This window comes from Mirounga leonina, unplaced genomic scaffold, assembly GCF_011800145.1.
Source record: "Mirounga leonina isolate KUSES-001 unplaced genomic scaffold, KU_Mleo_1.0 Mir_173, whole genome shotgun sequence".
Classification (NCBI taxonomy): domain Eukaryota; kingdom Metazoa; phylum Chordata; class Mammalia; order Carnivora; family Phocidae; genus Mirounga; species Mirounga leonina.
The window spans coordinates 74,814,478-74,827,637 of record NW_023270447.1 but is presented as its reverse complement, the minus strand read 5'-3'; the positions used below and the strand labels follow the sequence as shown (position 1 = coordinate 74,827,637).

The 13,160-nt window shown below is 53.2% G+C and overlaps 1 protein-coding gene across 2 annotated transcripts; it reads left to right on the top strand.

Moving 5' to 3' along the window:
* The first annotated feature begins 9,687 nt into the window (after positions 1-9,687).
* FAM110D (family with sequence similarity 110 member D) lies at positions 9,688-12,772 on the top strand. Of its 2 annotated transcripts, none has more exons than XM_035019425.1 (2): positions 9,688-9,788; positions 11,578-12,772. In XM_035019425.1, the coding sequence occupies exon 2, from the start codon at positions 11,673-11,675 to the stop codon at positions 12,492-12,494; it is 822 nt and encodes a 273-aa protein (XP_034875316.1). In that variant the 5' UTR covers positions 9,688-9,788; positions 11,578-11,672; the 3' UTR covers positions 12,495-12,772. The 2 variants fall into 2 exon arrangements, with proteins under 2 accessions (XP_034875316.1, XP_034875317.1); XM_035019426.1 differs by having other exon boundaries at positions 9,710-9,774.
* Positions 12,773-13,160: the final 388 nt, after the last annotated feature.

Genomic DNA, 13,160 nt, shown 5'->3' with positions numbered 1-13,160 from the left:
AAGGTAACAAGGCACCATGAGGGAGAACACGTAGAATTGAGAGACGGCGGAAACAGACCTTCAGAGATATTGCAATCACCAGACACACAATATAAAATAACCTTAATATGTTCAAAAAATAAAAGAGAAGCTTGATACTATGTGGGAACCAGTAAACTTGAAAAAGAACCAAATACAATTTCTGAAAATGAAAAAATATGCTAACTGAAATTGAAAACTCAGCAGACTAATCATTAGGTTAGAATGGCCAACGTAATAGTTGAAAGACATAGAGCCTATAACTTCTAAAAGAACAGAGGCAAGGGTTGGGGATCGATCCCAAAAATGTCTTTTAAAAAATAGAGTGGGGGTAGTGCCTGGGTGGCTCAGTCGGTTGAGGGCCCAACTCTTGGTTTTGGGTCAGGTCATGATCTTGGGGGTCATGGGATCGAGCCCTGTCAGGCTTGGGAGTGGGGGGCGGAAATCTGCTTGAGATTCTCTCCCTCTCTCTCTCCCTCTGCTCCTCCCCCTGCTCACCCACGCGCTCTATCAAGTAAACAAATCCTTGAAAAAAATTTTTAGGGAAAAAGTATAAAACTACAATGTACATTACAAGATGAGAAAAGTAAATAAAAATAAATTAATCTCAATTAATGAGTTCAGAGATAAAGGATGTCAGACCAAATAAAAGAACAAAATCCAATGATGTTCTCTTTACAAAAGGCAGATCTAAACATCAGAACACAGACTGACAAAGTTGGGGGAGAGAAATACTAGGCTAAATAAATAAATAAAAGCGATATTAAGGCAAAAAGCATCAGTAGCGATAAGGAGGGTCATTATATAATGATAAAGTTCATTTCACCAGAGGGTGGGGGAAGAGAACATTTCTAAACTGGTATGCACCTAATAACATAGCCTCAAAATGCTACAGAGAGAACTGGAGAAAGCCACCATCCCATCATGGGCTATACTAACACACCAATCTTAGTTAATTGATAGATCAAGTAAACAAACAAAAATTCCGCAAGAACAATGGGAGATTTGAACCGTATAATTAATAAGCTCTATACGTTCCAGTCATCTGCTTGTCTACCCCTACTGTCAGTACTTCATGGACACAATTACTGCAGAATTAAACTACAAGCCAGCTTGGACATCATCCATGGCATATAGCAAATACCTAATAGATGTCAACGATAACCGCACCAGAAACTCACTATGTGACTTTACTAAATGTAGCCACTTCACCTCTGGGAGCTTCAGTTACCTCTTCTAAAAAGTGGCTATATAATAAATTATTTTTCCAAGTTGCTTTGTAAACCAAATGAGAATAATGTATGTGACGATATTTCATAAACTGCAGGAAAAAAATATAAATGAAGGAATTACTGCTCTTACCGGTTAACTGGTATTACAGGGCACCAAGCATCAAGGTAAATAACTATTGGAGTGGGCAGCAGGGAGAATAGCAGTGCTAAGGATGTCCAGGGAGTGCAGAGTAATGCCAGGCCCCGGCGTGGACCCTGGGGCTCTCCGAGCTTGGGAAAGAGAGTCCGTAGGTGAAGGCGGATCAGGAAGGCTTCTTGAAGGGTGAAGTCTGCCCTCTGGTGGATGCGCCTGGGATACTTTGCTCAAATGCTAGGTACTCTGTGCGTGTCCCTGAGAAACCTCACCCCAGTCTGAGTCTCTACATCCCCTCAACTCAACCGTGCTTCCTTGCTTCCTGTAGACATTGGAGGGTAGAGTGGGATAATTTGGAAACAAAACTCTCACTAGTGGCCTGTGTCTTACAATGCCAAGCTTGCCTAATCTCTGAGGCTTGTTGGGTCAGTCTCTAAGAAGTGACGGAGGAGGCTTGGCCTAGGCTCCTGACCACCAATCTCTTTCAGATCACTAGGGCTGGCAGGGACGGCCCCCTTACTTGTAGCTGGAACCTCAGGAGAGAGCTATAGGAAGGCATTCCAGGAAGAGGGTCAAAGCCCTAAGGTAGACATGGTCGTGTGTTCAAGGAACAGGCCAGGAGGCCAAAGTATCTGGGGCCGGGTGGGTGAGAGGGAGGAAAGCCAGAGATAAGATCCAGGTCGCGAAAAGCCTTGCTAGCCTTTGAGCACTTCGGCTTAGAGGAGGAGCCTTTTTCAGGAATTTGAGCAGAGAAGTGACAACGTGATTAACTTCCACTTTGAAAGGATTGATCTAGCTGCTGGGTGGGCTGAGTTTAGGAGGGAGCCCTGGAGGCTATTACAGCAATCCAAGCAAAAGAGGAGGCATTTGGCCCAAGGTGGTAGGAGTGGGGTGGGACAGAGGTGACCTAAATCAGGATGTGTTCTGAAGATAGGACAACGGATGTGGCTGATGAATTAGATGTGGAATGTGAAAGAAAGACATGTGTCCCAGATGACTCCGAGGTTTTGGCCTGAGCGATTGGAAGGATGCTGAGATGGATCTGGGGGGATAAGAGATCAGTAGTTTCATTTCAGACATGTTGAATCGTCAGTTTCCGGATATCAGCATCAATTCAAAGTCAATGTCTAGTCACGCCTAACAGGTCTGAATTTGCCCATCCCCCTTCCTTGGAGGACGACATACACTGATACGCTACCCACTTGCGGCAGTGCCGCAGGGTCCTGCCTTAAGGATCTGGCCTCTTATTCAGTGGGGACATCAGCTCTGTGAATTGGCTTGGATGTGGAAATTAGATGCAAGGCCAAGAGGTTCCATTGGGACAACAATCCACTTTAGGCTTCCGGCCACAAGACGTGGAGGTTTTTCTGTTACATAACTCAAGGATATCTAATAAGCTGCTTACCTATTTCATTCCTAGGACACTCTGATCAAAGATCCCTGCAAGTGAAAACATGCCATTGAGCACCTCATCCTGCAGGGAAAGTGTCCACCTTGACTCTGGCAGTTCAGCCAAGTTCAGCTTGGCCTCTACTCTTTCAGGACCCCATCACCCCTAATGAAATCAGGGAGCCCATCTCAGTGGTGCCTCTCCCAATATACCCAAACCGCAGAGGACAACCACCATAAAATTCTTCAAGGATACTGGTGTTATTCTTACTTAACACTTATCTCAACACCTAGGTGAAGAACTACCCTCTGAGCCCTCCTGGGAGATGTACTCGGTGGGATTAGGAAATATATGCAACCTCGTGTGATGTATCTCCAACATTCCTATCTTCTTAGATGGGAGACACATTAACCAGAGAAATACTGACATCTCAACCTCAGTGAATACAGAGCCATGTTGAAACCAGTTTTGGGCAACTAAACAAGCATATTAGAGCTACTTTCAGCTGCAAGAGATAACACATTAAATCTAGAATCTCTAATAAGGGCATTTATATCAATAAAATCAGTCTGATCCACTGTTATGTTCTTTCTTTCTTGACTCCCCACTAGACCTACTAAATTAGGTTCTCCGAGGGCAGAGGTCTGGCTTCTGTCTTGTTAGCAAGCTCCGCAGGTAAATTTTATGTAGCCAGTTGGAATCCACCAAGGAGTAGCATTGGGGAACCAGTGGTCAAATCCACTTTTTTCCTTTAAACGGATCAGAATCTGAGGTGCAAGAGAGAGCGACTTGCTCCAGACCAAGAGTGAGTTTGTTGTCAAAGTCAGGACCAGAACTTTGGTGTCCTGACTCCTTATGAGAACAGCGACTGCTCTTTTAAGTCAGCTTTGCAACAAACCTGGAGGCCTTTGTTCAGCATTCCTGAGAAATTAGTGCGGAGATGGGCTGCGATGGTAAGCAAAGGCAGGCTGCTCATGGCCAATGCTACAGGCACTGTGATAAAGGTGACCCTAGTTTTGGAGAGAATGATGTGTTTTCTTCCGGTTTATTTTGATTATATGTGATTGAAAAACCAACCCGGCAGGGTTAAGCCAACAGGAAAGGTATTGGTTTCCCCACTACAGGTTTGCTTCGGATATGCCCAGACACAGAAGCCCCACTCCTCAAGGTCGGGTTTTCCCTGGCTCTGACTCAGTACTGCTCCCCCCTCTGCTGACTCGGTCTTCGGGCAGGCTGGACCCTCTGAACTCGCCCTGCCCAGGTGCTTGGCATGCAGGGAAGAGAGAGATTTGCCACCGCAGTTTCAGCAAAAGTCCCCTTGGATATGTAATTGAGTTACATGTCCATCTTTAAATGAAGTAGTGGGGCCAGAGAAACGTGATAGGCTTTTTGACCCAAGCCTAGGTCAAGCACCCCACTCCGAGTCAAGTTATGCCACTCTGAGAGCACAGGTGGCCAAGGTCAGGGTAGGATGAGAGCAATTGCTGAATGGCAAAAAACACAGATGTTCACAGTGCTAGGAACCATAGAGAAGCTGACAATGACTGTGAAGGGGGGGACGATTATAATCCAGGGGTAACACTAAGGTGTTAGTTACAATGCTATGGTGGTATTAGGGGTGATGGTTATAATACTCACCTTTTGGGGTATCGGCCCAGCTCTCAACCTCCACCTTCTCTGGGAATTATCCTCCTCCCATACAGAAGGGTAGGTGCCCACCATCAGGTATGTTCAATGTGACACAGCTCCTTCCTGGCCATAGCTCAGTGCCACCCTTAGAACTAGCTAGAGGGATCCATGCCTTTCAAAGGGGCCCCAATATCAAAATCACCCCAAAAGTCATTTATTAAAGACCATACAGGGATCTTGGTGCTACACAGCATAAGCTGTAATCCTCAATATCTGCTCTCAGACCTAACACCATTCAGCCCTGGGGACACAAACGCTTCTCCACACTTCTTGCTTTATGTCCTTAAAACAAAAGACCACCGCATCCAAATACCATGAAGCTTTGCACTGCTGCTGACATCACAGACAGCCACGGTTCGGGGTGTGGAGAAGACTGAGTGGTGAGGGACCCTAGGTGAGACAAATGAATTCTCTTGTCAAATCCTTCCTCTCAGAGAGCAGGAATGATGCGGCGAGAAGGTCCTATTTCCAGCGAGTGCTGAGCATCCATTTTCTTGCTCTGCTTCAAGCGTTCCAGTGTGTAGATGGTTTTTGCAATAGTAACATATGATGGCTGAGGGATATCTTGCAATATAGAACAATGTATTTTGCTCTTAAATTTGTTTTTTGTCCTTTTAAGTAAGCTCTACACTTGGGGCTTGAACTCACAACCCCGAGATCAAGAGTCACACGCTCTAATGACAGAGCCAGTCAGCAGCCCTGAAACTTCATTATAGCAACATACTTAGTAATTTTGTTCAAATCAAGGCAAGAAAAATAGATTTTATGGAATAAAGATGGAACAATTTGTGAATTATCCACATCTTTATTTTCTTACTTATCCAGTATTGCTGGCCTTTGGCCAAAATACCCGTATATGTTCAATAATAATTAAGTTCAGTCATGTTTGATATTTTCATGACTTTCTCTGTGTAAAAAAAAAAATCAAAACATATTTTTCAACATGTCATTATGAACGTGTAGTTGTCAGTATTTGCCGCAGGATAGATTTCTTACCGCTGCATTCCACGAGAATCCCCGTTTCTTGCCCACGTGTTCCTTACTGCACTAGGTCGAGACCGGATGGGTTTTGTTCCTGGCACTGGATGTGGAGGCACCTTGCTGAGGACAGCAGTGGGAAGTGGGGATGAAGGAGGTGGTGATGAAGATGCGGGCACGGAGGTGGAGGTGGTGAGCACAGCAGCTGGGCTACCCTCCTTACTGCCTAGCTTGCTTACGTGCAGAAGACTCTAGGCTCCACCTCAAGGGGGCAGGCAGTGGGTAGGGGGAGCAGTGGAGCGCAGGACCTGAAGTCGCAGGCACTGCTGGGGGGGGGAGGCGGGTGCAGGGAGCTGGGAGCTCTTCTGCAGGCCCCGCTCTCTGGCTGCCAGCTGTGTGACCCCGGCTGAGTTACTTCTCCCGCCTGGGCCACTCCCTCACCCCGTTCACTGTGGGGGCTGCATGAGAAGAAGGTGGCTGCTGAGCAGAGCGCCTAGCACATGGCGCACATTACATGGACTTGTCTTCCTCATTCTACCAGGCTGTAGGCTCTGCGAGAGCAGAAATCTGATCTCTTATTCACTTCGTTCGCTGGCAACACGGAGGTGCTCCACAAACAAGTTTAATAACACCTTCCTCTCCACGCCCCCATGGTCTCCCCCCCTTCCTGCCTGGGTGCGGGGCGCTGGCTCTGCCCAGAGGCCGCACCCCTCACCGGGAGAGCGAGAGCCAGGCTATTGTTGTGGCTGAGATTCTTTCCTAAACGGAAGGCCCCGAATTACAGAATAGCTGCCCTAATCTCTGTGGGGGCGCACATGGCCAGCGGAGGGGGCCCTCCCGTGGTGCCGGGGCCCCACCGACACCAGCCTGAGACCCCCCCTGCTCACTGAAGCAGACCCCACCCGGAGCCCCGTCTCTCCTCTGAGCTGCCTTTTCTCAGGACCCCCACCACCTCACGCATCTCCTCACAGAAACCGTCCCTTCTCTGCACCCCATCTTCCCTCTCAGCCCCCCTGAGCCTCTCCCTCCCTCTTCCTCTGCTTCTCTCTCCTTCTGTCTCACTCTTTTTCCCCCTTCCCCACAGCCCCCCAACCTCTTGCCCTCACTGACACCCTGACACTCCTGCTGTCTTTAGGCCTGTAGCTCTCACCATCCCTCCCCCAATACCCCACCCCCCACCTCCCATCCCACCCAGGCCAGAAAGCCCCACCCCCTACCCACCCCCACCCCCCTTCTCTGGCAGAACAAACGTCCTCCCCAGTCCCCTGCTTCGTTGGCCTCCGTGACAGAAGCACTGCCCTGGCTGGAGTTGTGATCACTCTGTCACGCCTCTGCCCACCGCCGCTGCCCCCCGCCAACCCCTAAGCAGGCTGAGCTCCCTGAGAGCAGAAACCGTGTCTGACCCAGCTGCTGAGCTCACAGCACATCGCAGTGTTCAGAATGATTTGTTGACAGCAGCTGAGACTATGGGGTTAGAGAAAAGACTGAGGCCGGAGGCGTCAGGAAGGTGTCAGTGCTGGGCGAGAGCTAAAAGCAGACTCATCTAACATGTATGAGCACCTTAAGGCACCAGAGGCTTTCTCAGGCACCACAGCCGCTGCTTCCTCACGCCGCTCATTCCCATTTTACACCGAAGCAAACTCAGAGAGGTCGAGCTCACACTCCAGGCCACACCGCCAGTGAGTGGTTACACCAGGGTTGGTTAGCATCAAAGGCAGGGCCGAGGTGCGGGTGGCTGCGGTGAGGGGGCTGCTACGGGAGGTAACGTTGTGGATCTGGGGTGTGAGGCTGGATCTGAAGGCCTCCCTGAGCCATCTCATTATTCCCGACACTGACCAGAGCTGCTCCCCCAGCCTCCCCCCCCCACACACCTTCTTCCCACTCTCTCCTCCGGAAGGAGCCAGTTCTGACTCAGACCCATTCCAATCGATCATCAGGGTGATCCGGGAATGAGCCTGGAAATAGGAAGGAAACCTCTCTCAGACTTGGCCTCCCACTGGCACAAGGTCCTGGCTCTAGCACCGGAAGGAGCCACTTTAAGGATCTCCTTAGGGATCCGTGACCAGAAAGGCAGATGATCCGGTTCTGGGCAAGTGTAACCGGGAGATCGGCAGGGCCCGCAGCTGTAGCTCCGCCTCATGATCTCCCCCTCCCGAGGATTCTTTCACCCCCGGAAGCCAGCCGGAAGCTGATCCAGTTTGACCTCTCCAGCATGAGCCTCGCTGCCAGTAAGGTAGAGGGTCTGTGTCCATTGGCATCCTGGGACAGGGAACTGTCACCCCTCAGACTGGGAGCTCCTGAGGGCAAGGCTCCTTGACCACCCCCACCTTGGACTCCTGAGGGCAGAGCTGCGCCTCCCCTCTCTGACTGGGCGCTCCGAGGTCTGGGGCTGTCTCCCCCCTCTGACTCTGAGGGAGTGCTCCTGCAAGGAGGCGGGGTCATTTCTAGTCACCCTCCTCAGACCGGGGCTGCCCCAGGGCGGCGCCTGCAGTCCACTCTGAAACCCCTCTTTCTGTAGCCCAGCATCTGTCTTGGTCCCTAGAAAAGAGCTGAGAAGCCCACCCCCGCATGTCCCACCCCCACTCTGCTTGCCCTTCCACCCAACCCGGATGCTCCTTTAAGACCAAAGGGATGGGGGTTGCATCCAGTCAGACACAACAGCCCCATCCTCCCCCTCCTTCACAGGCCAGGTTTCCTGCCATTGACAGCATCCCAGCTGGGCCCTGCCCAGCCTCCACACTTAACCCCTTCATGACTAGATCTCAGTGCTTGGGGCCTGCACCCGAACCTGCATCTGTAAAATTAGGGGAATAAAAGTACCCCTTTCACTGGGTTGTTTTGAGGATTAAATGTGTGAATCACAGAACAGTGCCTAGCATATATTAATCCCCCAATATAAGTTAGGTGTTAGTCTCATTGTGTGAGCTTGGATGGATTTCACATCTCTAAGCCTCAGTATTCTCAGCTGTTAAATGGGAAGTAAAACCCACTACTCCCAAAGATTGTCCCAGGGATGAATTGCGATCATGTAGATGAAAGTATTTTGCAAAGATACATAACATAGCAATACAATATGGAACTATAACAATACAATATGGAACTATCATGGACCAATGAACAAAAAAACCTTCCCCTAACTAGGTGATAAAAATCTCTTACCAGCAAATGGGCCTCCCCGTTTTTCAGACTCATTATCTTACTTGACAGGCAGAGGGTGCAGCAGAAAGAGTGGTTTTGGAGTTGGGTTTTGGCAAGATCCCATTTCCTCATCCATTAAGTGGGGTGGTCACCCCTACTGGGCCCCCCTCTAGAGTTCTTAAGAGAGACAAAGGAGATCGAAGAGCACAGGTGTGAATGTGCTTTGCAAACATTAACAGTTCTACAAGGGAAGGAAAGGGGTTTGTGGAGAGTGGCCCAGCTAGGAGGGGGGCAGGGGCCCCTTGGCAAGGGTGTTGATTTTTGAGCTCTGGGTGCTGCCGTTTATTGGGGAGAGGGGAGATCACCAGACACCAGCACTGTGGGGACAGGGCTCCCCCTTGAGACATGAGATGTCAGCTTGAGAAGTCCCCAGTGGGGCAAAGCAGAAAGGAGGCCAAAGACACTGGCTTGGCCCCAGAACCATCCCCTCATCACCCTCTTCCCAGCCAATCCCACTGGCCATCAGAGGACCTTGGGCAGAGGCACCTCCAAAGGGCTCAGAAGTGACTGTCATGCCAAGACTTGCTAGGGCAGGCTCACCCCGCACATCCGCAGCACCAATGCCCCCACCCTTAGGCTACAGATTCCGGGCCTCACCCCTAGGGAGAGCAGGCCTGCCACCCTCCACACACCCCAGCCAGGACAGGCCTAAACCTGCTACAGAGGAAAGCAAGCACAGTCAGCTAGAACCTTGCTCTGCCTTCGTCTTTTAACCAAGAGGTTCTGCCAAGGCCTAGAAGAGGGGGCTGACCCCACATGAATAGCCTACCCCAGGCCTCTGGAGGAAGCTAGGGAATCAGGAGACCTTGTTTGGGTCTTGGCTGTACCCCAAGCTCACTGTGTGTCCGTGCAAATCACTTAACCTGTCAGGGCCTGTGTGACCATCTGTAAAATAAAGGATGTGGACCTGGCCCAAAAGTCTTCTCCAGTCCTGCGACTGTGACCAGGAAGGAGTTAACTGGAGACCAGGCTCCGGGTCAGGAAGGCGAGGGTTAATGGGGGGTGTGGGGGGGTGGAGGCTCTCTCTCCTTTTCCTGTGGAGAGTGAGGTTTGGCTGCCACCAAAGTTACTTCCAGTCCTTGCTGTCCCTCCTGTCCTTGTCTGGTCCTGCCCAGGGACCCCTGCATCCAGCCTCGGTGAGTGCACAGAGGTGAGTGCATCCCCAGCCCAGGGCCTGGGTGGGAAGGCCCTCAGGGACCCAAGGGCAGGGAGGCTGCCACCAAGCCAGTGAACAAGTCCCCCCCCTCCCCCCAAGCCCATGTCCAGAGCTGAAGCCCCGGGCAAAGCTCAGACCACTAACCACAGGACTGGGAGAAGGTGGGCAAAGGGACAGAGGGCACAGGGATGTCTGCCAGGCTTCTAGGGTGGAATATCTGTGGTCGAGCATCAGAGCCAACTCAGGAGGCAGGGAAGAGACAGTGGATGGCAGATTATTTTGGTCCCTGTGTTTAAGGACTTTTTATAGCCTTGCTGTTCAGGGCTGAGAAGAGGAGAAAGGGATGGGAGGATACTCATAAGGTCAGACAAGCACAGTGCCCTCCTGGGACCTTGGAATCTGACCCATTGCCTGGGAGAGTTCTTGAGAGTGAGGGCACTGCCAGGCTCTCCTTGCTGCCTGGGCTCGCAGTCACCAACTACCTATGGGCCGGCTTACTAGACACCGGATAAGGGTGTGTGTGTGTGTGTGTGTGTGTGTGTGTGTGTGTGCTGGGGTGGGGGGTTTGGCAGGGTCTCTGTTCCAAGGCCTCTTGGGGCGGCCTCCCCCCATCCCAGGCAAGTTCTGCTATTTTGTTGCCTCCTGACTGGAGGTCCTGTCAGGCCCCAGAACTTATGTGTCCCTTTCAGCTGAATGGAGGATTCAGGGAGGAGGGAGCAGGGGTGGTATGGGGTGTGCTGAGCCGTGTGGGTGGCCCATTCTGTTACAGCCAACAGCACTGTCAGCTCTTGATATACAACCCCTCCTGGTCCCCTTCCCCAGTGGCAGAGGGGAGGTGGCGGACCAGGGTCACAGGGTCTCAGGATGAGAAGAGGGCAGGGACCCTGAGGGCAGATTTCTAGGAGGGCCGGTTATTGGGAAGAATTTGTGGAAGGAACTTTTTAGTGAGGCAAAAGGCCCATGTCTAATGGAAATTGCTTAGTATTACAGCAGCAAGAAGAGAAGCAAAACATGAGAGGGAAGTTCTGCGTGGCCCTGAGACAGGCCATCTGAACTAGTTCCGCACTGCAAGGCTAGAGACCAGGGTTTCAATCCCAGCCCCTAACTCTCAGTAAGACCTGAGCAAGCCCCTTCCTCTCTACCAGTTTCCTTTTCTGTAAATGGAAATGCAGAGGTGGGCAAGGTGGGGCGGAATTCCCTTGGCAGCCGTACAGACGTGGTAGGTCGCTGGCTGACATGACCTGGTCACCACCTCTCTCTTTCCCCATGGCCCTGCTGGGACTGGGCAGGGCAGTTGGCTGCAATTACTGGAGGCTCCTACCCTGTGGTTATATCCCTGACCTCGGGTGTTTGGGGGCGGGAAGGGTGGGCCCTGCTGGAGCTAGCCTGTGGCTGGGGAGCCTTCTTGTCTTGGACTCATAGTTGCTGGGTTGGGAAGAGGTATTTTTTCCGGTTGAGGCACTTTCGGGAACTGAGCCGGGACCAGCCCCATTTCCTTTTCCGAGTGTCCCACTTGCTAATGCTTGCTTGGCATGGCTCTGTGGCCAGATTGGGGCACCCTCCAAGGGGCATGTTTCTGGGTGATCAGGGCGCCCCTGCTCAATGTCTTTGAGGGATAGGGCGGTGCGGGGGGGGGGGGGGGGTCTGAGCCTCTCTGCCCCTTAGGCATGGTAAGGCTGATTTCGATGGGGGAGGGGTGGCTGGCTGATCCAATTCTCGGAACGCCTGAAGGAGAGGTGCAGGGACATCTCCTCTCTCCTTGACCATTCCTCTTTCCCTATAGGCACCAGGGAGCCCCAGCCAATTACTCTTGGCTCCTCAACTAGCTGCCTTACTTCCAGTGGCTTATGGGGTACAATCCTACCCAGCTCCGCTGAGATGATCCTGGCCTCTCCCTCCACCCAGTCCAGGGGACGGACCCCCAGCGCAGCGGAGAGGCTGGAGGCCGACAAAGCCAAGTATGTCAAGACACACCAAGTGATAGCACGACGCCAGGAGCCAGCTCTGCGTGGGGGTCCCGGACCGCTCACCCCGCACCCCTGCAATGAGCTGGGGCCGCCTGCATCGCCCAGGACGCCCAGGCCTGCCCGCCGGAGCAGCGGCCGGCGGCTGCCAAGGCCTGACTCCCTCATCTTCTACCGCCAGAAGCGGGACTGCAAGGCTTCGGTGAACAAAGAGAACGCCAAGGGCCAGGGGTTGGTGCGGCGCCTCTTCCTGGGCGCCCCCCGAGACGCCACCTCGAGCAGTCCGGGCCCAACCGAGCGACCAGCGGCTCCTGGGGTTTGGGCCGCGCCCCAAGATGCCCCGGAAGCGGCAGGAAAGCGGGCGCTGTGCCCCACCTGCTCACTACCCCTGTCGGAGAAGGAGCGCTTCTTCAACTACTGCGGCCTGGAGCGCGCGCTGGTGGAGGTGCTGGGCGCTGAGCGCTTCTCTCCGCAGAGCTGGGGCGCCGACGCCAGCCCCCAGCCCGGAACGCCGCCGCCGCTCGGCTCTGGGGACACCAGCGACTGGACGTCCAGCGACGGCGACACGGATCGCCCGGACGGTGCTGGCGGCGGCGGCGGCGGCGGCTCAGAGGCGGCGGGCTCGGCGCGGGACGGGCGCCCCCCGGTGTCGGTGGTGGAGCGCAACGCGCGCGTCATCCAGTGGCTGTACGGCTGCCAGCGCGCCCGCGGCCCGCCGCGCGAGTCCGAGGTGTGACTGCGGCCGCTCGGGAGCGGGCTCCGGGGAGTCCCGGCTCCGGGGCCCGGGAGCGCTACGGGGTGGGCGCAGGGCTGGGCCCGGGCCCGGGCAGGGACGCCCTGCCTCTGACGCGCCGGGTGCCTTCAGGCGAGCCCTTCCCTCTGGATTCTTGGTTTCCCCCTGTGAACCTTGGGAGGATGGGACAAAAGGATTCCGAAGGCCCTTCCGAGAGCCGACGACGGAGGGGAGGGGGCAGCTACGTGGCCCCTGTGGAGGCCGGGTCTGGGGAGAGAAGCCTGGGGTGGGGGGTTAGAGAACCTGCTGAATGTTGGATTAGGGAGCAGATATTAAGGGAGGGGGCGGGGCGGGCTTGCGGGGTTACGCGCGTGGGTTTTGGAATGCGGGCTCCAGGCTCACTGTGTGACCCTGGGCAAGCACCTGACCTCCCCGAACCACAGCTGCAGCCCTCGGTGATCAAAGTATTTTTGAAATGGTCATAAAACGCATGGCAAAGTGCCCGGCATGGCATAGAAAGTGTTCAATAAACGACAGCCACTAAGACCACTACGGAATTAGTACTGACTCTATTATGACCATCTCCTCCACCGACCCCGAGGTCGGTCCAAACTAGATCTGGGAGTCAGGAATAGGGTGTTTGGGGAGTTCTGGGGAGAAACCCCAGAA

What these genes read in the sequence shown, in the direction of transcription:
- FAM110D (XM_035019425.1), top strand. Translation starts at nt 11,673, where the DNA reads ATGATCCTGGCCTCTCCCTCCACCCAGTCCAGGGGACGGACCCCCAGC.